A 24,197-nucleotide genomic window follows, 5' to 3' on the forward strand; every position below is an offset into this window, starting at 1 on the left:
TTCAAAGTGCGGGTTTTTTTTTCCTCCCACTTGAATGTTTTCGAGGCGTCATGTTCGCTACCTGTTTGAAGGCCTACTGCTAGAAATACTGCATTGTCTGTTTCTTTGTTAATATTCGCAATGACTGGCAAAGCTTGAATTTAATTAACCTTGAGTGTCGTTGACAGAAAGACCAAAATAAACTCGAGGGGGGCATTTTCTGAACAAAATAGGCCTAGGTACGATCATAGCATCTTGGTTGGTGGATTGCAAGTGTATCTAGGACTGCTATCTATCTGCAGATTTAGTGGCTTAAGTTAGCTTTGCAGAGAATTTCCAGAAACGATACTTAACTTGGTATTCTCCTCCTAGAGTTTTTGCGGTATAAAACCCAAACCAATGGCAAAACAAATAGCAAAATTATGCATAGGCCTATATCAGTGTAGTTGTAGTGCGTTAGAGACCAAAAGGCTAAAATCAACGACTCCAAAGGTGAACTCGCGGGAGTTCAAATAAAATATGCATATTTAAACGGGAAGTCAGGAGGTCTCCAAAAAGTTTGGTCCCGTGTGACCACAGGAGGCGCTATAACTTGTGGTCCAATCTAAACGGCCAAGCTCTTCGCCCTGTTTGCCCAACATTTCTGAAACTTGGTATCTGGGCATTAATATACATGCTTATTTTTGCCTCAAGGACTGTCTAGATAGATTTGGCTGAACGTTTTGAACGTTTTGGGATATCTGGCTTGAAAACATCTTGAAAACTGACCCAAAATGTGGTACACATGCTCCTTAATCATGCCAGACCATAAGTAATTTAATTTTTTTGTAAATTCTGTTAAAATTGCTTATGCGCAAATACGATTATGACAATGATTAAGCTGCCATTATTCAATAGACCACTTCAGAGAGGCCCAGGCACCTTTAGCTTAGTGGGCCCATCAAGGACTTTCCACTTGGGGAATGTGGAAAGTTTGTGTCGATAGTTAAAGAATGACATCACAGTGTCCATTTCAAGTGGCAACTGTTGCAGGTGCTTACCAGGTGTTCATATGAGGTCAATGACTTCGACCATTCCCAGTGAACAACTCAAGAGTACATAATTAGCCTGCACGAAAGCAGGTCTCCAAAGAGAAACTCTTTAGTGGGGCCCGATAACTCGCAATCAAACAAAAACAATCAGCCCCATTGTTCAATCAATCACAAGTCTGCTTCAATGACACCCAGGGACTTGGAACTTGGCGTGCTTGCTCATTAGCCTTGCTAGCATTAGCATGTTCACTGAATATTGTGTATATGACGAGTGGGCTTATGCAACCACAAGCATTTTCTTGAGAAATTGCACATGCAGCGATATCTCTAGTCTAAATTGATACCATGTCTTGATACCATCCTTTGAGCGATCAATACCAAACTCTACTGCTCTAATACTGGCCCGTGGTTTGTCCTCCATGTCCCTTTTCACTCTGAAATTGATCTTGGATTGATTGAATATAGTGTAGTCATTGAGACGACATGAACAAATTGGTGAATAACTTTCTTATCCAAGTGTCATACAAACATAATTGAATAATCTAGAAAAAGAGAGGGGAAAAGATGGAGAGAACATGAAATCAAAAAGATGGAGACCAGAAAATAGAGAGAATGTGAAAATATGAAATTCTCTCATTCTTTCCCCCTTTTCTTTTCATTTTCTTATTCTCTCCATTCTGTTCTCTTTTGCTCTCTCCTTTCTCTTTCCCTTGATTTTATCATTTTATATTTTTTTGCTATTTTTCTCGATTACCTTGTTCTAAATCTTTTTTCTCACTTTATCTTGACTGTCTCGGTGTCTCCATCTTTTTGATTCCTCGTTCTCTGTCTTCCTCTTTTGTTCTAGATCATTAAATTATCTCCATCTCTCCATCTTTGGCTCTCCTCTTTTAGATTCTTCGATTAGCTCATTCTGTCTTTATTTTCTATTTCTTCTTTTCCCTATTTGCTGTTCTTAACACGCTGGTTGTTTGGTTCTCTTTCTTTCTAGGGTTTTCTATTACCTCTGACTATAACCCCTGGCTCTGTCCATTTGTGTTGGTGCTGCCCCGCAGTGCGCTGGTGGCTTTGAGCTCTGGAGACTCGGGTCAAATCCCACCACGGAGAGCTAATCTGACCATGTCAAGTTGGAATCTTTTTGTAATTTTTGTCGTTCACGTGTTTATTTGTAGGGTCTTTACAGAATCTTAAATTAAAAACAGCAATATGAATTAAACACACATTTGAATGAGGGAATCAAACCCACTAGCCACGACTATTATTACTATTAACAACACCCTCTTCACATGAAACTCCTTGATACTCATACCAATGAAAGATGTGAATGAAAAAAACGAATGTGAGATGCCAACAAGAAAATACTTGTTTCTTTGCAGATTGTACCCTCGTAAAGATAAACTTACATAGACTGGGGGGGAAAAGTTCACCAGAGAGATTTTGTCCACAAGGAAAAGAAAGAATTTCCTTCCTTGTTGAGGCACGTTGGCAGAGCGGCTTAGCCCCCACGCCATGACTGCTCCGTTGCAGGTCGCTCCCTGGTCCGCTGGCCCGCTGGCCTTGATCTCCAACAGGTCTTTCATCTGTTATTGAGGGTCTCTCTGAAAAACCTGTGGAATTTGGGAAGCCTCACACTGCCCTCTCTCAAGGTTTACAGTTTCAAAGAGGGAGATTTGGTGGTTGGGTGTGCAGGGTTGTGTGTGTGTGTGTATGGGGGGGGGGCTTACACAGAGTCCTTAGTCACAGGAACGGTGTTTGCTGGAATCCTGTGTGGAATCTCCCGTGGAGGACTCAAGGCAGGCCCTCCGACACAATGTGAGAGCTGTTGTACTGATCGTGAATGTCACACCAAAGAACACACCAGCTGAAACCTACCACTCTCTCCCAGGAAACTCTGGGAGAGAGAGCTCAGTCTGTGTGTGTTGTGTGGTTGTGTGTGGTGTGTGTGTCTGTGTGTGTTGATGTGTGTCGTGTTTGTGTGAGAAGTGGAAAATAAGATGTGATTGGTTTGGCAAAACCTTGATTTCTCTTACTTCTCTCATTCCCGTTGTCTTTCTTTCCCCCCGACTTTCCCATGTCACATTTGCTCATATCCTGTGGATAACTTATTGTTGTGACTTGATAACTTGATATATTTAGTGAGCGTGTGTGTGTGTGTGTGTGTGTGTGTGTGTGTGTGTGTGTGTGTGTCACTGTCTCAAGAGACACTGAAGTAGTGCTTTAATAACACAAGTCTGTTTATCTCTGTATCCAGTCTCGGCTATAGTGGATGGCTTGCTGTTCCATCAAATCTAGGCTGTCGTCATTCATGTTCATATCCCTTTTAAGGAAACAAATTAAACAATGTGACCGAAAAATGAACCAATGCAGAACACAGACGTGCAGTGAGTAACGGAGTACCCATGAACATCATACGACAATATGGGACCTTGGAAATCCAGATTATTCTAATAGAGTTCACGTAGCATTCAACAAGAATTCCCATAGAATTCACCTTGAGCAGACCGTACCAGAGACGTTCAAGATGGGGGGGCGGAACGGGGGGGGGGGGGACTCATTGAACTCATTAGCTGCGCTTCTTAGCCCTGGAAGTCAGCAGCCCATAATATGCGGCCCGTATTGTAATAGAGCCCCCTCACAGCGGAGGTATTCTCATGTGCCGGGCTGGAATAAGAAACGTAGGGAAGGCATTGGAAAAACAAACAGGGTCTAAAGGGTTGACTCCCGGGGTAGGTTGACTCCCGGGGTAGGTGTGTAGCAACACGTGGTAGATATTTCCCGCTTTGGCTCATTACGAGGCCACCGCGGCCGGGGCTGTGACTTGTACAAGCATTCAGCTGACCTGAGGTAGCGGCCTGCGACAGTTCCGCAAGCAAGCCGGGGGGATTCTTAACAGGATCACAGGGATTTCTCTGTTGTTTTTTAATCCGATAATTGGCTCCAGGTCCCGACTGGGGCTAAGGGGCCTCGCTATATTAAAATGGATGTCTCGCTGGACCGGCCAGGTTCTTGTACCTGCTGATGCCAGAAGCTTCTATCACTTGGTAACCTCACCGTCCCTTGTATCTAGGGGCCTTTTAAGAGGGACCCTTCTCGGAAGAATTATGTTTCGTGCTGTTTTGTGCTCGGGAGAATGTCCTTTTTTATGGTCCCTGGACTGTTCTTTAGTATTATATGACCTTTCATTCGCTCAGATTTATTTATTCGTTTTGAGTGCAGTCCTTTCTCATCCGAGTCCACCCAACCCACCCGTTCTCTCTCCGTCTCATTAATCTCTTCCTATCTCCCGTTCTCTCCCTGTCTCACTCCCTTGCTCGCTCGTTCTCTGTGAGTGTCTCCCTCTATTGCTCCTTCCTTCTCCTTCTCTTCCCTTACCTCCATCTCTCCATCCTCCTCTCGGCTCTGTTTCTCTCTCTTGCTCTCTCTCCCTGTCCTTCTCGGCCTCTCCTCTCTCTTTTTATCTAACACTCACCCTCCCTCTCCTTTAATTCCTTTTCAGTGCTGCTGCCACCCGCAGCCATGCCATGAATAATGTTGACACATTATACTTTCCAACTCTGATGAAACATCGTGCCATCATGCACCATGTCCCGCGCCTTCACCTAGTGCTGCTGGGGGATATCAGGCTGTGTGCCCCTGGTCCCTGGTTCTCAGTGCTGGGGGGGGGGTAGACACGCTTTGTGCCCTGGGTCCCTTGGTCCCTGGTTCCCCTCCAGGCCCCAGCTGGGTGCTCTCAGAGGCCTGCTTCCCCTTAGCATGAGCTCATCTCAATTTGGCAGCAAGGCACCAGTAGGAGGGAAGAGAAAAGAAATAACAAAAAAAAAAATCCCAAAAGAAAACCCTGCAATAAGAAATGCACGCTGTCTGACTAGTGATAAACTCTGTAAAAGGAAAGGGCCGGGGAGAGACAGCGTCTCCTCACATTCTTTGCCAGTCCAGGCAGAGCTGAAGGGGTTATGGAGGGATTCCTGGCAGAGGAGCAGGCCGGCCTAACTGAGTCCCATCACTCCAATATCAAGTCTGCCGTAACGGCCTCAGAGGCTGCTTCTTGGCCCCAGGCTGTGGAAACAAGAAAGTAATCTGCTGGACAAATGAAAGGGTGTGGACAGCGTCAACAGACACACCGGCCTCTGCAGGCAGATGAAATGCAGTGGTCCGTGTAGAGTCACTTAGGAGATTTTAACAGCGAGGAGGTTTACACACGGACGTGGAGTAGACTGTCAATTATGTGGGCTAGTTTAGAAGATATAGTTAGTTAATAAAACCTTGAAGCACGTTTCGAACGTGAGGAAAAAAAAGGCAAAGTGATAAAGTTAAGAATTTAAAAGAGGGGGGAAAATACATCTGTTTCTGTGATAAGACATATTTTCTGGTAGGAATGTTTGTTTATTATTTTGTGATAACGGGAGAAGGGATGTCTCAATTATGATGTCCATATTATCATTTTTGGTTTATTCTGTTAAGAACAACCACAAAGGCATAAAATCAATTGCTTTAGGGAGATGGAGGGATTGAGGGAGAACCTGTTTCAGGATGAGGTCGGACATGTCAAAGACCCATTCGATGCTTGAGCGACGGCGTTTGATGGAAAGGCATTTCTGGAATGAGGCAAAGTGTCAAACATGTGAGCCTTGAGTACGTGACCATTCCACTCCACACCCTTATCACTCTTCACAACGACGTGGTGTGGTGGCTATTGTGAAAATCTCAGAGCAGGCCTCCAAAGAGTGGGACCCACTGGAAGAGATAGGAAGCATCCAAGGCAATGAGTGGGGAGACAGAAATCCGCAGTAAAAGCCTCTGTAAACAGGGCCAAATATTTACAGCAGGCTTTAGGGGGGAACATTCCTGGAGATGCAGTTCTGAGTGGGCACTTCCCTTGTGTTGTCAGGCGGATGCCCACAGGTGAGTTTAATGAAAGCTGATGTCAGTGAGCAGGGTCTGCTGGTGTTAAGCCCATGCCTGACTCTGCTCTTATTAAGTGTGAGAGGTGTCGGTGGAAGTCAGCAGGCCAGGCTGTGTTGACTGAATGGGTGCAGCCATGAAGGAATTTTTAAACCTTATAGGGAAGTATTTCAGATACTGGTCACCTGTCCATGCCACATGCCCACTAATATACACCCTTAGACACAAATATATGCGCATGCGCATGCACATGCACACACACGCATGCACACATGCACATGTGCATGCATGCACACACGCGCGCACACATCACACGCACATGCACACGCACACGCACGCACGCACGCACGCACACACACACACACACACGCATATACAACCAGTAGTAAGGCCAAGATGGCACCTGAGTTGTGGATGGAATGTTCTAGAATCAGTTCCCTCCACAGGGACAATGCTGTTGCTAGGTAACCCCATTGCCTTGATAACCGGTAGGCTGTGGTTTGGCAACCAAACAACAGCATTCAGATTGTAAAACCATGTATCCACTGGAATGTGTTTGTGTGTGTGTGTGTTTGCGTTTGTGTGTGGGTGTGTACTTTGTACACAGGATTAGTCATTTATGTTTTATAAATCAAACAGATTTGTCAAAAGGTAGAGAAGTGCATTCCTGCTTAGTGTACATTAGGAACCAGGTAGACGCAAGCAAAGTCTCTCTCTCGCACGCACGCACGCACGCACGCACGCACGCACACACACACACACACACACACACACACACACACACACACACACACACACACACACACACACACACACACACACACACACACACACACACACACACACACACACACACACACACACACACACACACACCTATAGGACTATACAGGTCTGTGCTGCCAGGTCGCTGCTCTAACCTTGATGCAATCTGCAGCTGTTCCACTACCGTTCCAAAGCTATTGTCCAACGTTGTTCACCATCAAAAAAAACAATTTGTTACACTTCATGTTGTATTATTTTGCCAGGTTTTTTAAATCTCGGGCCTGTGAACGCATGCAACTTTCCATTCCCGGCCAATCCCAGTCCGCTGAGCCTTTGAGACACACCCGTGTATAAGACAGCTGACATCTCTCACCTCTGCAATATTAACAAAAACAAAGAAAATGAATCATAACAATCGCTGAATTATTAATCCAGGAGTCAAGCTTCGTTGAAAAACTATAAGGACCTTTACAACCCTCGCCTCCTTCCATCAAAGATGACTTTCTGGCTTTTGGGATTTTTACGACATGGGACTTCTGTCAGACGCATTATGAGCGGTTCAGAGTGGTTTCGGGAAGGGGGTCGGCGGGAGCGTTTCCCGATTCTAGAGACAACAAGGAAGAAAGGAAGGCAACGTGGCTGCTCAGGCTGCATTCTTTCCTTCATCAGGAATTCACTGAGGTTTGGCCGCCCGCTCGCTGTCTCCATTAGGCCCTCTTCTTCCTCCTCCTCCCCCTCCTCCTCCTCCTCCTCCCCCTCCTCCTCCTCCTCCTCCGTGCTGCAGAATGACAAGGTCGCTCTGCACGTCTTCCTCACTGCAGGGCGACGGGAGAACGGACTGTACCGGAACACTCTCCTGTGTTCTGGAACTTGTACGGACTCAAGAAGTTTGACGACTGTAGATGGTTCCAGCACACTTTCAGCGCGTTCTAGAACTTAACTCAAAGGGGACGGCCACGACTGCAGAGCGCCAGTCCAGTCCATAACCGAGCAGCGCGTCACCGCAAGGAAACAAAGAACGGACCAAAAGAAAAAGACAGCACTTCATTGTTCCACTGACCAGACCGTGAACAGTCCCTCTCAGAGTTAGAAAAGGTGTTGAAAGCTGCGGGTGCTTATTTATGGAGTATAATACTCCACATGTAGATCAGCAAGCAGCTCAGGCTGTCCGCTCGGCCCCCCTGGAGTGATTCTCCCCTTTTCTCCCCTTTTCCCTGGTTCTAAGAAAAAGATCAACCACGCTTTTTCTTCCTTTCTTCTGACCAGCAATTAATGTCTAATTGCGGACTATAAATTGAATGGACAGAGCATAGGCTCAACGATTTACACTCAGCACACAACTCCCCTCCAGTGACCAAACATTCCATCATACAACATGTTTAATTGCAAATCCATCCGAAGGCTACGCATGGCCGGGCCGACGGTGCTCCCTGGTGTTATCAGCGCCTGAGTCAGACTGGGGCCAGTCCCCCTGTCTGTTTGTAATACTAACATATAGATTCTCCTCGAGAACCTCGCAGAGAGCCAAAGAAAACTCTGAGAAAGCGTCAGCCATGTGCCTGACTCCAGGAATCCACCGGGAGGAAGCTTAGAAAAACAAAAAGAGGATTGATCCTGCAACAGGGGAGGAGAGGAACAAGGTGGCATAACCCACATACCCCTGGTGTATGCCTGGATTTACTAGTAGAGAAAAACATGTTTACATAAAAACACAGTTTACATAAATGAGTAAACATGGCTGTTAATACTGCGCTGCGACATGTGCTTGTTTGTCTGTCAGATGTTTGAGCATTAATCAATACTTCATGAGCAACATATGAATAAATCCCGAAATGTCAATATCAATGCCATTTTTTTTCCCAGGACATATTTTGCAGAAGATGTTTTTGTTCAAGAAAAGAATAAAAAGTTTACGAGGAAAAGACGTTTGGCATTAGGCTTTTATTAGGACCCCGGTCTCCTCATCTTTCTTCTCTTGATCTTGGGACCATTTCATTAACATGTGGAAACATTCAGGGGACATTAAGGGGATAATGCAACAGAGAAGCTCTGGTCACTGCAGCGCAACAAACAACAGAGATAATTGATCCGGTCCCTCTGTGTGTTAATGTCAAAGCGTGCCTTGGGTTGATTAGCTACCGTTTGTGAACGCGCTGAATGCACGGCCAGTTAACGCAGGCTGCGGCGGGGTCTACTGATGAAGACAAACACAGTAGGGAGATGGAAACAATCCTCTGCGATGGTTTCCACCAGTGAACGGACCCGGGCTTGAAGCACGGCCCAGACTCAGACTGGCCTGCAGCTGTGTGTCCTTGTCTTCAACTCCCCTCCACGCTCCTTGGCAGATCAATATTGGGGCTTTATTGTAATTCAGCCGAGGAGCCCTCTCCAACTCACACTTGGATGGAATCACACTTGGATGTGGAGTGTCATTTTAAGTCGGGTTTCTGAGCACATTTTGTATTTTGTCTTGATCCCGCTGTCTTTTCATCCATCTGTTTTTCCAGCTAGTCTTGGGTAACATGGGGATGGTTGTCCAACGCCAAATAAGGGATGAGCTTCATTTCAGCTTTGCTTTGATGCGTAACATTTCTTGTTCGGAATTAGCATTCCAAATACGGAATTCCTAATGATCTCGGCCGATTATCTTAGCTACCTGGCACAGAGGGGGAATTCCTGTACCTCTCCATTACCAGTAAATGGGCTTTGCTTCCCATTGCCCTTATTAAGTTTAACCTGTTGGAAAGTGCCAAGTCTTTCTTCACGCAACATTTACCTTGAGGAACAAGAAACAATTCACTGTTGTGGTCTTTCTTCCAGCGTACATGAACCTCTGGAAAACCCTCTTGTATGGCTGATCACGTGTAAAAAAAAAAAAAAAAAAATTCCTCATCAAAAGTTTGCTACTTTCACAATGAAAGTCCCCTGAAACAGAATTTGTATTTTGTCACATTTGCTAAATTCTTGTTGGCGTTGGAATCAGAACCAAATTATAACACCGTGCCTTGGCAAGGTGTTGAATAACCATCAGTTCAACACAGAGAATTTGAGTCATCCGCCCAAACCACTGAGCATTCTCATTCACCCACAGCTAACGCCACGGGCCCCATGAAACCACATGAAGCCACAATAGATCTATTTCTGAGCTACAGTGTCAGCCAGCCTTCTCTTGCTGTCAATGTCTCCTACCATTTTGTCTGGGTGTGCACTCAATGAGACAGAGAGGTTTTCTTTTTTTAAATGTACTCTCCCACCAAACTAAATCATATCTTTGCCCGACCGTGTCTCCAAAAGAGGAATCCCTGCGCTGAAGCAGCGTATTCTCACCACGGAAACATCAACAGTGTGAACCTGCTGATGATAAATCAGAGCTCTGACTGCTCTAAAACAACGGACTCCGACTGACCTTCAGGTGGGCTCCTTCTCCGGGAGACTAGTGTTTCAGAGCAGGGGTTCTCCAAAACCTTTTCATGCCGTGGCCCGTGGTGACCGACCAAATATCTTTCTAGTATAGTCAAATGAAAAGCAAAACATTCTCATTACCATGTCAGGGAATTGAGATACTTAACATTTCTCTATGTATATAGTTCATTAATTAATACAGTATTCAACCTTTTCTGTCTTATAACATACAACAGTAAAATGAAACAGACAACATGAATATATAGTTTAGATTTTTTTTTTTTTCGATTGGGGCCATCCCGCCTGGCCCCCCTACTGTGACCCACTTATAGGGGTCACAACCCGCTGATTAGAAACCACTGGTTTTAGGGGCCCGGGTGGCTTCTAGCAGCATTCAAAAGATGAATCGCCTCTCACAACACAGCCAGCATCTCCCAGCAACAAACTTGGTGGTTTACTATATTGATTATCCGGTTGGGAGTGACACATCAGAGGAGGACAGAGTAAACATCGACTACAGTCCTCGGAGAGTGCTGAAGATCACACAGAACAGTAAATTATTTGGAAGTAAACAAGACTGGAGACAAGCATCTCGGGTGACACGAGGACACTGGCAGCAGCCGTGTGGTTGGAGCGGCTGAACTCATCTGCGCTTGGTTTTGCAGAGGAGACTTGCTTCTCTTCACGTGTGGCCTAGTCACCATGTGACAGACAGATGGGGCTAAAGCAGAGCAGAAGTCGACCCAGACAAGAGTTGCTCACGCACAAACACACAATGAAGACATACCAGAGCCCAACGATGGGCCCCTATGAATCCAGGAGACTTTCAGAGCTTATATGCTTCTGGTTACATTCCCCCAAAACATCATTTGACTTTATGCTAGCTGTTACACATTCACCCCTTAAACACTTCTTTTTTTTCCTGTCCTTTCACTGGTTTCTTTGAGAGGCCTGCAAAAAAAAAAAAAGAAGTGGGACTAATTCAACCCGTGTCTCCTTAAAACAAAGCTTTATTCATCCTCTGTAAGTGGCACTCCTTCTGTCTTTCCCTTTTTTTGCCTTCGCCCGTGACACCAGGAAACCCTAAAAAGCCTTCAATAATGCAACTCACAGTGTTGGGATTCGAGCATCGTAAAGGTGTGTAACGTTCCTACCGGAGTACCCAGGCCCCCGGCCGTCACCTGATCCGTCTCCCATTCAACCGCACGGGTGTCATATTCAACTAGGTCAACGCCTGGTTTTCAGGCTACCACAGGCTAAACACACACGTGCATCGGCCCGGCCAGCGCTCGGTAGCCCGCAGCACAACGGTGCCTGACGGTCTGGGAATGAACACATTTAAATGAGTCCGCTGGCTGGCTGTAGCCTGTGAGCTGAATGTTTGCCCTTTTCCACAGAGTGATGTGGTGCACGGGAGTCGCTCCAGGTACCTTAATCTCCAGATCAACCCGGGGGATTCCCCACCGAGAGATCCCATCAGAGAGGACAGAAGCTGTAATGTTAGTCGGGAAGAGCCAGGGTAGGCCTCTATCCCCCCCGCCAGCACCACCTCCCACCTGCCTGCACTGACCTCCACCTGATCTCAGCCCTGGAATGACAGACACAAGGCCTAGAAAAGAGCAATGAAGTGTGAGAAGCACTAATCTCTGGATGAACAATGCACACAAAGGCGCGCACATGCACGCCAAACCGGTATGAACTCAAATGGTTCAGTTTGCTGTACTCACTGCATAATTCATACATTGTATTATGTTGAGAGCTGTGACTTTATTTCATTTATCCCCCAAAAAATATATGGATGACGTGATCATAACTACACGATGTAGGCCTACTGATGAAAAGCGTTAGTAAATAAAATAACATTGATACATTTTGCAATTAAGTTCACTTGATTCACTGACCCTTGCAATTATAACAGTGTTTTTCCATTACTGCAGCTGTAATAGCACGTGATGCCAAGCTAAATATGGTTATTATGTTAATATTATGGCTTAGTTAGGATTTCAAAAATAGCGTCACTTTGTGCATTCCATTGTATGTTTTCCATTGTAATGTTTTCCATCGGATATAAACACAGTGGGACCAGAAGCAGGGTTGCTGACTATTTCTTTCCACTGCTGCCCGCCGGTCGTCTCATGGTAAGAAGTGCTCAGCCACTGTGGATGCATTCATATTTCTTACCGTTTGCATGAGGTGATCCGCTTAAGGTCTTGATGACTTTACGAATTTAGTGGTACCCCCAAAGTCAAAGGTTGGGACCGACTGACAGCCCCCTCTGACCTTATGACCTCAGCACAGACAAGAGGGGGGGAGTCTCAAAACCATCAAAGGGTTTCAAGGCTATTCAAGTGGTGACGGTATTAAGTCATTTGAACACACAGAGGAAACCCCTGAAGCTTCGCTCCTTGTGCCTTGATCGATGATGTAATGGCACAGCAATAGGTGGAGAGCTGAGAGAGTGAAATTTATGTACATTCCGAAACCTAATAAGATTGTAGATTGTATAAGTGTCAGATTAGGAACACAGGAATATAGCAGTGATTGCATACATATTAAACGAGAACAAGAGAGGAATGTTACATTCCAATCTATAACCGGAAACACAGATGTCAGAAAGTGTGATTCGTGGTATGGCACATTAATCATTATTAAAGCCTAAAGTAAATGAGCTATGTGTGCAATGTGCAGCTTGAATTGACTTGAGGCCCTACAGAGTCTCTGAAAGCATTTTTGGAAACTGAAAATACACTGTTATTACAATGATTAGAGCCATGTCCTAGAGTATCAACCTGGAACCTGGCCATGGTCATCTAACACAAACATAAAGACCATGAATCACAGGGCATAGCTAGTTGGCGTTGTCGTCATAAGAAGGACTTACTGTGTTATGTGCTATCATTCTAACAGGCTACACTGAATGCTGACTGCCTGAGAAGGATTTGATATTCTGCTTTTCATTTAAAAAGAGACGTGTGGAAAGTTTGGATAGGGCCCGGTCACTTCAACAGACTTCTGACTCAACACGGACTGACGCTTCGTAAGAGCCAAATAGCTTATTCAATAATCCTGCTGGCAGAACTAAAATTGCTGCTGTACAAAAACATGTTCAATAGATACAGTGGTCTATATACAGGATATTTGATTTAGCCATCTGAACGATCAGCAGTATGTATGCTTTGACATCCTTAATCTGTTGTTAGCTGTTGCTAATCTGTTGTTGTACCATTAGCTGTCCTATTGTCCTATTATATAATTGACAAAGGTGATATGAATCTGGTATAATATAACAAATGTGTATGACGTTTGTCTTACCATCCTAATGCAATTGACAGTACATACAATGCATTTTAAACACGCTAGTCGGCTACAGTTGTGGGGCTTGTGGGCTTGTGCTATAAGCTCATTTCAAGCTCAAACACAAACACACATTCTTGTGGTGTTTAGTTTTCCAGTCTGTTGTGTGTCGACAATTTCAGAACAAAATATACTTTTCGTGTCTGCATGCATCTGTTCCTTCTTGAAGAATAAAGACTTTGTGGTGAAGAAAAGGTGTGTGTTAAATTAAACCTGAGCCCTTAAACTCTACGTTGTGTCACTGTAGTCTACAGCGGAGTCGTGCCTGTGGCTTCTCACATCGCCAACGACGGCTCCCACAGGAGCGTCTGGTGTAGCGAAAATGAGTTGTAGCCCAACACTCCTGACACACTACTGTTCTGACTGGCAGTGGAAAGAATGAAGCCATACACTCACACACCATGCCACTGGTTCCATGTCTGTGGAGAAACAGTCTCTCTCACAGACACACGCGCGTACACACACACACACAGGCCAAAACACACATACAAACTCACACACGTTCACACAATCACACAGGCCAAAACACACATACACACACACATGCTCACACACATGCCCATGCCCACACACACACACACACACACACACACACACACACACACACACACACACACACACACACACACACACACACACACACACACACACACACACACACAGACACAGACACACACTTAGTCCCAAGTCCACATCCTTAAATGTTTTTGTTAATATCCCCTCATCTGGAAAAAATGTGCCATGTGGACGTGTGACATTTTTTTAATTAGGAGCAGGGAGGAGGAGCAGCGAGGAGGAGCAGGGATAGAGGGGGGAGAGGGGGGCAGTCTGGGTCCTCCTGCTCTGATTCACTCATTCACGCAGAGTCCTGCTGTGTTAATTCAAGCTCGGTGTGAGTGTGTATGTTTTCACACTGGCCTACTGAACCCTTTCATCTCATTCCATCCGGGGGTGGGGGGATACTACCAAAAAGGAATGTTGGACGCAATGTACGACGCAACATAACCCACAGCTATTAACGTAAAGTTGGACTTGAATTGTGGATTTGCCTCGACATTACCACCATAAAACTAAAGTAAAGGTTTTTTTTAATTTTCTGCCACCTATACGTGTAAATCGGTGTGATTTAAAATGACAGGGCGAGAGTCGGTGGTATCACTAATTCGGCCCAGCACTACTGTATGGGCCAGGCTCATGTCTGGTGCTTTGAACTTACACAGCTGGTCTCGGTGGAATTTAAGAAGTGGTCAGAAAATAAAAGGCACACAGTGCTCTGTTTGTCTGAAAACAAACCAGATTATACAGAAATGACACCATTGAGCTATTCTAACCCGATTAAACTGAGACAAGTGTATTACTAGACCTACTCAAGTAACCGTTGATGTAAATTGTACAACGTTTCTTAAGAGGGAGCCTACATTGGCCTCCGGGATTTAAACCAAAGAGTAGCCTACAGAGTTACTTCGCTGTAGGCTACTTTCAGAAAAACAGAGGAGATATGAATGAGCCATAGGTCCTAGCCCGACGATTGTTGTTGTTTTTTGGCATTGTGTACTGGCAGTTCTACGTAACTCTGTAAAGACAGTCAAGTTGAAATATGATTATATTCTGGCTCCCCTAGCCTCTTGTATCCCGTGGGACTGTAATAAAAACTCATTGCAGAGCCGAAAGGTGTTAAATCGTTACTATAATTGAATAACTACAGTCAGTAGAGCTGTTATTGAGGTCCCCACCGCCCACAGCCAGCGGCCGACCCGGCCTGCAGCTGCGCCGTGCTGCCTGCGGCCTGGCGGACGGCTGCGGTCCCCCCCGGGGACCAGCTCTCCAGACCGCGTAGCACTCCAGCTTTGGACCCGCCGCGCGCGCGCCGCTCATCGTGTGGACCGCGAAAAGGTAATGATGGTTACAGATGTTTCCCCGACTGAACTTGTTCAAAAGGTCGCCGGTCAAATCCTTCCATGTATTAAAGGCTCCTCTAATCGTATTTCACAACTCTAGGCACTCTGTTTCGGTCCCGTGCTTCTCAAACTGAACGCACATTTGACCAGCTGTTACAAATTTGTAGACTACGTAGCCTAGCCTAAGTTTATTATGATTATTGGGTTATCTCTAACTTTTGGATAGAGGAGTATGGTGGCTACAACCCACATACAACATAGCTGCCTGGAGAACAAACTGATTCGCTTACATTCGTATTGTGGAAAATGAAGTCTTGCCAGTGCTAACGTTACATTAAACACAGATTTCGCATTTCGTTCCAAGCCTAACCAGGCGTCATCGGACAATACAGCCATGGTTTGAAGGCCATGACGTCACTCTGACACTAGACCAGAGACGAAAATAACTAGGCCTAATATATAATGTAATGAATCCCATGCAAAGGGATGGTAAAGCTATGGTAAAACGAAACAAATCAAATATTTGTACAATAGTGGATGAATAAAAGCAGTGCCAAGCAGGTTTTTGTTTAGATTGCAGACTAGATACATAATGCACTGTAGGTACTGAGGAATGTGCGGTTTTTTCCTAAGGTAGGCCTTACCTTCCAGTGTCAACTGGAAACCTGGAATGCATGCAAGTACACGTCATTAGGCCTACCCTTAAAGAAAAAAATGACCCAATGCTACTGAATCAAATATAACGCATCTCATCACTTTCAATGGTGTTGAGACAGAACATTCTAGGCTTACCTCTTTAATTTCCAAACGTGGTGTCACCAGTTTGAGTACTCTAAGAACCAGATGTTTTCACAGTGCCACAATATATGCATGACTCATGATCACCTGGAGATTCTCATTATAAAATCTCATGACCTAAACCTATGGATGTAACCTGTATAGTAGCCCACTGCCACCTACAGGTCACCAAACAAAACAGCGTTGACATTTAGAGACCGTGTTTAAATGTTATGATTTCAAATAGAATACAAAAGAGGTGGAAATTGCCTTATTTAAAGATTTATTCGTTTATAATACAGGGTTTTAGGCAGACCACATTGCATTAAGTTGTTTATTTTTTTTACATGTATTTATATTGAGCTAAATTTCATAGCAGTAACATTGGTTGACATTTACACAAACCAAAACACACTCGATGGAAGGAATCAAACGTCATGGACTCACGTCTGTAGGCCTACTCCCAGTGTACTGCCTTTAAGACGAACTCCCATTTCCTTCTGTAATACATGCACCCACCTACCCACATGTACACAAACACATACATGTATAAGCAGGCGCACACGCTCACACACGCACACAAACAAATATATATATCACCTATAGACCAGATACAAATTTATATTTTAAAATTTCAATATTAATGACATTACTGTATTCCACGATAAAAGGCAAACAATATATAAAGACGGTATCCAAATCAAGAGGGCGAAACACCACCAAAATGTCGTCCTTCTTTCCTGCGAGCGGGAGGGATCCCGCCTCGAGTGTCCAGCAGAGGGCCTCACACTACATAACGTCATCGTCACACTTTTCACTGCGCTAAACTGGACAGTCAATCAGGCTCCTTCCGAGACTCCCCCCTGGAGAAGGGGGAGGCGAGGGACGGTCGACAGAGGACCAAAGACCGCACTAAAACTTGGACGTAGCGCCTGTGACGTCACCCTTCGGTTTCTAAATGGGACGTTTTGAAGTAGAGGCCTACAATTTATGTCACCTCGGGAAATGTGAATGAAATGAACACTGGGAACGAGGGATGTTTTTTTTGGGGGGGGGGGGGAGGGAATTGAGCAAATAGAGTAAATCATGTGAAGGCTAATGTGGGGTGTGACCCAACTGCTGGGCAGAGGACATTTCTAGCCTGCAGTTACAATTTACTCGCTTCAGAACATTTCCTGAAAAAAGGTGAAAAGTGATAAACCTTTCATATTTTTTGTACTTTTTTTTAACCATTAACCATTTTGCAATAGAGGAAATGTATCTCCTGGGGCTCTTACGGAATACGGAATACGGAATACGGAACACTGACACTTTTTAGAGGTTGTTTCTTTACCCATTGACCACCGTATAACCAGAATAGTTTTGCAACTGCAACGAGCAACTCCATTAAAAGGAAGGCTGTTGCATTGGCGTCCACAGCATGTTTGAAGGGCTGCAGCTTGGCAGACTAGCACCAGTCTGGTCTGTGCAGTCAAGGTGAGTGCAAACCACTTCGCATGATGGCACAAATAAACAACAAACGAGGCCATTCAACGAGCCTAGGCCATGTTCGAAATACCAAAAAAGGCAAAAATCCTCATCCGTTGGCCTGCCACCCTACCCCTACAAGAGCATCCTGGCCAGGCATTGCAATACTCTCGATGGCCGACGTCTCCTCTTCCCTAACGTGTGGGGGGGAGGGAGCTGGTCCCCAACATGCATGACTCACAGGCAATACTACAACGGGAAGGAAATCAGAATTGCAACTCTTATTTCCTTCAACCCCGGGAGCAACAGCTTTGTATCCGTTCCAGTTCTCCTGAAAATGTCCAGGTCCCTTTTCCTGGAGCTCATCAATGATCATGTGGCACAGGTCCATTCAAGTCAGTCCTCATAAACGGCGAGTTAGTTGTCCAATCGGTCAACTGCCAGCAGCCGGTTTAAGGTGATGAAACAGATAAAGACGCACCACTTGTGACGTGAAAAAAAAAAAAAAAGAACGAAACAATTTCATCAGGGTAGACGCCGGCTGAGTCTATAGATAAGAATGGCACGGTAGGATTAACGATGTCGCACAGGGGGGAAAAATCAGATGACGACTATACAGAAAGAAAAAAAATACATCACACACTTTCAGAGTAACTCAGTTAAGTACAATGAGAAGTTTAACACCATGCTGTAAGACCCAAAGAAGAAAAAGAAGTAACTGCATCCAACAAGTACTGAGGGATTAGTCCATTCATCCTGAACGCAACTCCCACACCCACGGATGGCCAGAGCTGCAGAGTCTGTTTGAGTCAATGTGACTGGGTTACACAGGCACCACAGAACATGTCGAGGCCAGGTCCAACAGTCCTCATGTTAGAATATTTCAAGCTAGAACAACGAACAGGGAGTGAACCCTTAAACTCATCTGTTTTTCCATCCCCATAAATTATTTTTTTTAATAAAGTTTTTTTTTTTTTTTATGGATTTGCTGTGTAAATCCCATTCTATTTCACAAAAAAAATCTTAAAATGATGAGTTATACATCTATGGTGAAGTTAACTATCGTCAGTTAGCTAGCAACCCCTTTCCACACATTCTAATGGCCGTCTGCGAGCTTTGCGTTTTCAGTTGAATCGTAGAGAGGGCCCGAGGACGAGGATTCGCATTTTCTGTATCATACTTCTTCAAGAACGAAAAGAGCAAGAGTTTGAAACAGTAAATGTTTCAGTTGGGAGTTTGGGAGGTTGTGGGGAGGGCATATTGGCACTGGAGAGGAAAAAATAAAAAATAAGAGCGAAGAAAAATTGAAGGTATCAGATGAGGCGTCACTGACATTCCTCCACACGACTTCCTGTGATTATCCCCGATCCACCGCGGCAGACAGGAAGACGGGCAGGGGGAGAGTAGTGAGGGGGAGGCAGGGGGGGAGGGCTGGGGGAGAGCAGGTAGGACAGGCCGCCCTCAGTTCCCTTTACAGGAGGAGACAGCAGTTGCTCTCTGTGGTTTTCTCTCGGTTCCTTTGGCCTGCCAGGAGAGGACGGCACAAAGGGAATGTTTTAGGAAAAGAACGGCAACAACAAAAAAAAAGATTCAATTAACAAATGTCAGAACAAGCGGCAAAATCCCATCGGTGTTGAGAGTGACGGAGGCCCCGCCCCCTGGCAGGAGACGAGGGGGTAGAATCAACGTACGGGGAGGGGGGGGAATCGGAACAAAAGGAAGAGATCTCACCATGGGAGTTGGGTTCCGGAAGAGTTTCCCTAGCAACCAAGTGCATGACAGTTGTTCGTCCTGGGGGTAGCTTCAGAGCTTTTTTGAAACCAAACAGAAAAATAACTATTATTAATATTTTTACAATACAAAGATGTATTGTTTCAGGTATTTCCTTACTCACTCACACACACCCCCCCTCAGACAGACAGACAGACTAGTGTTACTGAACCTATTTCTGCATGAAGAAAAGGGAATATTTATTTGTTTGTGCTCCTAATAGAAATCCAAGATGATACATTATTTTATTTATCCTGACCAGTCAGATATATCCGACGGCATTGTTGGCTTGCAAAAAATACTTTCTGAATAGACCAAAGAAAACTCAACAGAGTCCTGCTTTGAACCTGAATAAAACCACCTCCATTAATATGTCCTCATTTGTTCATATACATGGAGGTTGACATCAGATGCTAAATAGGATGCTGTACTGGATTTGTGGGTGGTCCTGCATCGTACCTCCCAGAGTCACGTTGCCATGGAGAAACCTTCCTTGGAAAATGAGACGCAGGATGCTAGGGCTGCTCACCTGCTCCTCCTCCCAGCCTGCCAACCACAGTATTTACAGCACTGGTTACACCAGCTACTACAGCTCTTGTTTGAAGCGGTTTCAATCTTATGATTAAGTCTGGTGAAGTCAGTTAAGGTAAAGGTGAGGTTCTTTTTTTTTTTTGCAGAAGACAGATTGCAAAGAAAACACTGACGGGGTGAAAGGTAGTTTCAAGTGTGTCTGAGTTGGTGAATGGCTGGGTCACTGTTATAGACCGCGGCCAATGAATAAACAAAGACCTTCAATCGGCGAGCACTCTGGCACACCAGGACAATGGGACAGTGTCTAGGCGTGACTCTAGCCTCGCTTTAAAGGTGAGGTTCTGTGAGGTTACGAGAGATGAGGTCAAATGAGGCGGGATGAGATGAGGTGATCCAAGGATGGACGAGGTAAGGTGTGGTATGAATTGTGACTAAACATTTCCAAATGGAAAGGTTTTGATAAAACATACTTTAGAAACCATTTAGACAATTACAACGATTAATATAGTTTAATATTAAATTGCAAAAGGCTATTAAAAATAAAATGTCAACACGCACCGATTTTTATAGTATCATACCTAGAATTCTGCTCACTATTAATGGAAATAAGTTGTACTGTATGAAATGTAACTAGTAAATTGAACCACACCAAATAAAATAGGACAATATAAAATAAGTAATTGCTCTCATATTAAGGCCAGGAAGAGTCTTAAATGACCAGTGGTGTGAAAACATTGTTAACTCTAGCCGTCTTCTTCCCCCAACCTCAAAATCGGTGTAAACTTACCGGCAGGCCAGTTGTCAAACACATGCTTGGCGATGTCTGTGGCTGAGTCGTTGGGCGAAAAAGTGAAGTCTTCCGTCTTCCCGCTCACAAGGATGAGGCGAAGGTTCACCTGGGACAGAAAGGAGGAAGAGAAGGCATCACGGTTAAAAAACCACCTTCACGGCCACGGCCACCACAAAAGATGAGTTCTACTCCGTCCAATAGTAGTAGGGGTCCTCTTGGTTTCCCGCTAACCTCGATTAGAGTGAGGAGACCTTCACAGGGCTGTGGAGAGACAGGCATTCCTGCCTAATTAGATTAACCCAGAGACTCTTCCCAGGCCTTTGACTTGGGTTGCTTCCTCAGCAAGGGTTTACTCTGAAGTGAGCCCCTACGGCGTGCAACAGCCCCAGATAGGGGTGTGGTTCAGGGCAGGAAGGAATGGGGGTGGGGGGGGGCGCCAGGCCTTCCAATTCCTGGGGGCCAGGGGGTTCCTCTCTGGGCTGTTGGCTTAATGCGATAACCGCAGGTGTCCCAGACAGCCCCAGGGCCATGTTATTACATTTAAGTGGCAAACGCATTGCCCAAGGGGGTAGGGGTATGGGTATGTGTGTTTGTGTGTGTATATAAAAGGCGGGAGCTTACATCCTCTTATTCTTTAAGCAGCTGTGACAAATAAATCTCTTTCAAAGACAAAATAACAGCATTGAATACAACCTCTAACTGAGAGGCATGGTAAATCTGGCAATGGCTGATTACTTGGCAGCACTCTGCTTATGGCCTTGGTGATATATTCAGTGTGTTCAACAAAACAATTCAGCAACTGGGATTTTGCCGAGGAGCATCGGCAATAAAACAAAGATTAGGAGACGTGTGACAGTGTCAAGGGTGTCATCACATATCACATCACCACACATCTGTGTACATCAGACAGCAACCACAGATAAATGCCTCAGTGTAAACTAACTTCTAGAGAAAAGGAAACGTGCGTTTAGGAGGAAAATAAAACTAAAATCACTGAAGTGAAATGAGGTGGTGAAAGCAGATGTTAACGCAATACGTGTTCTGTACTAAGACCCCAACTATAAATGTAGCATCTGTCAAATATATAATGTTGAGATAACCAAAGTCACCAAACTCTTTGTCATTATAAATCAGGGTTGGTGACAAGCAATATGGGTTATGACCGGGGTACAGGCCTTTAGACTCAGGGATAGAAATTCCCAATAACTTCATAATCCACCGGGCGAGAACAAAGAGGATCCATGTGGCGTGATGTCAGGACCAGGGCGTCCACCCCGCACTCTGATCTGTTTACAAACACAACCCCCCCATTTCTGCCTCCCTCCCCCCCCCCCCCAGTCCTGAACTGCATTACATCCATATGGGGTTACAGTCGCCCCACATACCCACATCAACAGCTCTCCCATAGTGGACAAAACAAGTCAAATCTGCCCCACTGTTGATGGTAACATGACACGTCAGGACTATCCCCACCATGGTCCAATCCAATGAAAGACAACAAGCATCAGAATCCCTTCGAAATCCTCTGACCTATTCATGACATGTCAACAACAACAACACCCCTCTTTATCTTTGTGTTTATCAACAATCATCAAACCATCTTTCACCACTTGATAGGATAGATGAAAATATAACTACATGTCCTAGATATATAATAGAACTACAACTACACAAGTTCTACTTGTCCTAAATGATGTCACATTTTTTATCTTATTTTGCAATAATGACACAATGGAGACTTAAACAATGAAAGTGCATACTTGCACAGCTGCCATTGTTAGTTTATTAAGATAACAATAACTTGGGAAGATTAATAAGGACACATCCGTAGCTAGCTCAAAAAGCACAATATCCTGTGTTATTCTGCTGGGTGATCATCTCACACAACCCTCTCCATCCAGAAGCTAGGTGAGAATCAGAGCTCAGAGGGGAGAAGGTAACAGGGTGCAAATCAATTGTGCCAACACCTTGAAAGGAAAGTAGGGCAACGTTTCAATTGGGATTAGACAGATGGTGTTCGCAGAAACAACGGTCCATGGTCTAGTTAAGTATTTGTGCACGATGGCTAATCCGTGTCCCCCCCCTCCCACCCACACTTAACGCCAAAAAAAAATAGAAAATAAATAAATATATATGTATGTAAACGGTCGCCATGCCAATCATACATCATCATCATCATCCTCATGCATATGTCCACCTGCATATAGCATGGACGCAATATCGGACTTTTAGCGAACAGCCATGTCCGATTTGTCTCAAATAATAAAGACACTCACCATATCGAGATCCACTTGAGAGGTCATTGTTCAGGAGGATCGCGGCTTCAGATGTTGAAACAGAAGTGATTTGGTTGAAGTGGCGGAGACGGGGCCAGTGCCCTGGCACAAACAACGCACAGTTCTGAGACCGCGTCCCACAGCCTGGCACCATATGCAGAGTGTGGTGGTTATGTTCTACTGTTGACACATTATCAGAATTGACACTGGTCTAAATAAAAACAGCTAAATGTGATTTTCCAGAAACATAGCAGCTAATAAAAATGCCAGCTGATGAGCCTGTATGCAATAGATGGACTACAGAATGGACTAAAGAACAGCAGCACGGTGGATGTTGCTGCAGCGAACAGCAACCTTTACGTTTTCCAAAATGCACAATTTCACTGCAATGTCAGTATGTTGGCGAATCGTTAGCAAATGATCCCCGTTAACGAAATGCACGTGTCTACACAAAATATGTCAAAAGCGAACCCCTTCGTTTGTTGCATTAAACACTGTGATCCTGCAAACAGGAGGGTAAAAGAGCAGAAAGCTTACTTTAACATTAGCCACATTAGCTAGCGCATAGGCTAACATTAGCCACATTAGCTAGCGCATAGGCTAACAAACGTTAGCTTGTTCACTACGGTTAGATCCGATTAGAAGTTGCGATGCCGTTTTTCGACGTAACCGGTTTCCAAAAGAAAGGCTGAAGTATAGCATTCAGTTTAACGGTCAATCGACTAAGGTAGTCCTTAATTCACAAATATCGAATATATAAGGCGAAGCTAACTGTGGGTACCGTAGGCTAATGGACGAGAATACTCCGGATGTCAGCTGGTAGTAAACACAGCAAATTACTCCCTAGTGCATCTGGGAGATGCAGTTCCAGTCACAATGCATCATTCTTTTAATTTGAATGAATAAACTAGACACCCCCGAAAATCCCTAGCATTATCAAATATAACTTGATATTCATAATAAACATCTATTTAACTTTCATGGAATCATCAATTAAATTGAAAACCTTTAGGCAAATTAATATTTATTAAAACAGTACTATATCACAATACATTCATAGAACTAGCTTTGTTTAATACAACATTAATTTTAAGCTATTTCCGTGTGTGTGTGTGTGTGTGTGTGTGTGTGTGTGTGTGTGTGTGTGTGTGTGTGTGTGTGTGTGTGTGTGTGTGTGTGCATGTGTGTGTGGAATGCTCAATCAAGAGTCTATACAAACAACTACAGACAACCTATAGTTCTATGGAGGTTTTTC

The 24,197-nt window shown here is 44.6% G+C and overlaps 1 protein-coding gene and 1 non-coding gene across 6 annotated transcripts; both read right to left on the reverse strand.

Annotated features, from left to right (window-relative positions):
- Positions 1–16,385: 16,385 nt before the first annotated feature.
- ubl3b (ubiquitin-like 3b) lies at positions 16,386–23,757 on the reverse strand. 5 transcript variants are annotated; one of them, XM_084469475.1, is made up of 6 exons: positions 23,724–23,757; positions 22,943–23,122; positions 20,664–20,772; positions 19,805–19,891; positions 19,307–19,384; positions 16,386–19,099 (listed from the first exon to the last, which is right to left on the reverse strand). In XM_084469475.1, exons 2-6 carry the CDS (start codon positions 22,967–22,969, stop codon positions 19,047–19,049), a joined length of 354 nt encoding a protein of 117 aa, XP_084325601.1. In that variant the 5' UTR covers positions 22,970–23,122; positions 23,724–23,757; the 3' UTR covers positions 16,386–19,046. The 5 variants fall into 5 exon arrangements, with proteins under 5 accessions (XP_084325601.1, XP_084325603.1, XP_084325600.1 ...); XM_084469477.1 differs by lacking the exon at positions 23,724–23,757 and adding an exon at positions 23,480–23,517 and having other exon boundaries at positions 22,943–23,044; XM_084469474.1 differs by lacking the exon at positions 23,724–23,757 and adding an exon at positions 23,480–23,517.
- Positions 20,068–20,203, reverse strand: LOC311349412 (small nucleolar RNA SNORA3/SNORA45 family). Its single transcript, XR_014636486.1, has one exon. It is a non-coding gene; the product is annotated as a small nucleolar RNA SNORA3/SNORA45 family (small nucleolar RNA).
- Positions 23,758–24,197: the final 440 nt, after the last annotated feature.

This window comes from Micromesistius poutassou (assembly GCF_964030765.1).
Source record: "Micromesistius poutassou genome assembly, chromosome: 6".
NCBI lineage: Eukaryota > Metazoa > Chordata > Actinopteri > Gadiformes > Gadidae > Micromesistius > Micromesistius poutassou.

Excerpts from the sequence above, each read along its gene's own strand:
- ubl3b (XM_084469473.1), bottom strand. The coding sequence starts at position 20,945 with ATGCCTGTCTCTCCACAGCCCTGTGAAGGTCTCCTCACTCTAATCGAG. Across the intron at positions 20,773-20,897 it reads GTCTCCTCACTCTAATCGAG|GTGAACCTTCGCCTCATCCT; the intron begins GTTAGCGGGAAA and ends TTTCTGTCCCAG. Across the intron at positions 19,385-19,804 it reads TGGCAACGTGACTCTGGGAG|CTCTGAAGCTACCCCCAGGA; the intron begins GTACGATGCAGG and ends GTTTCAAAAAAG.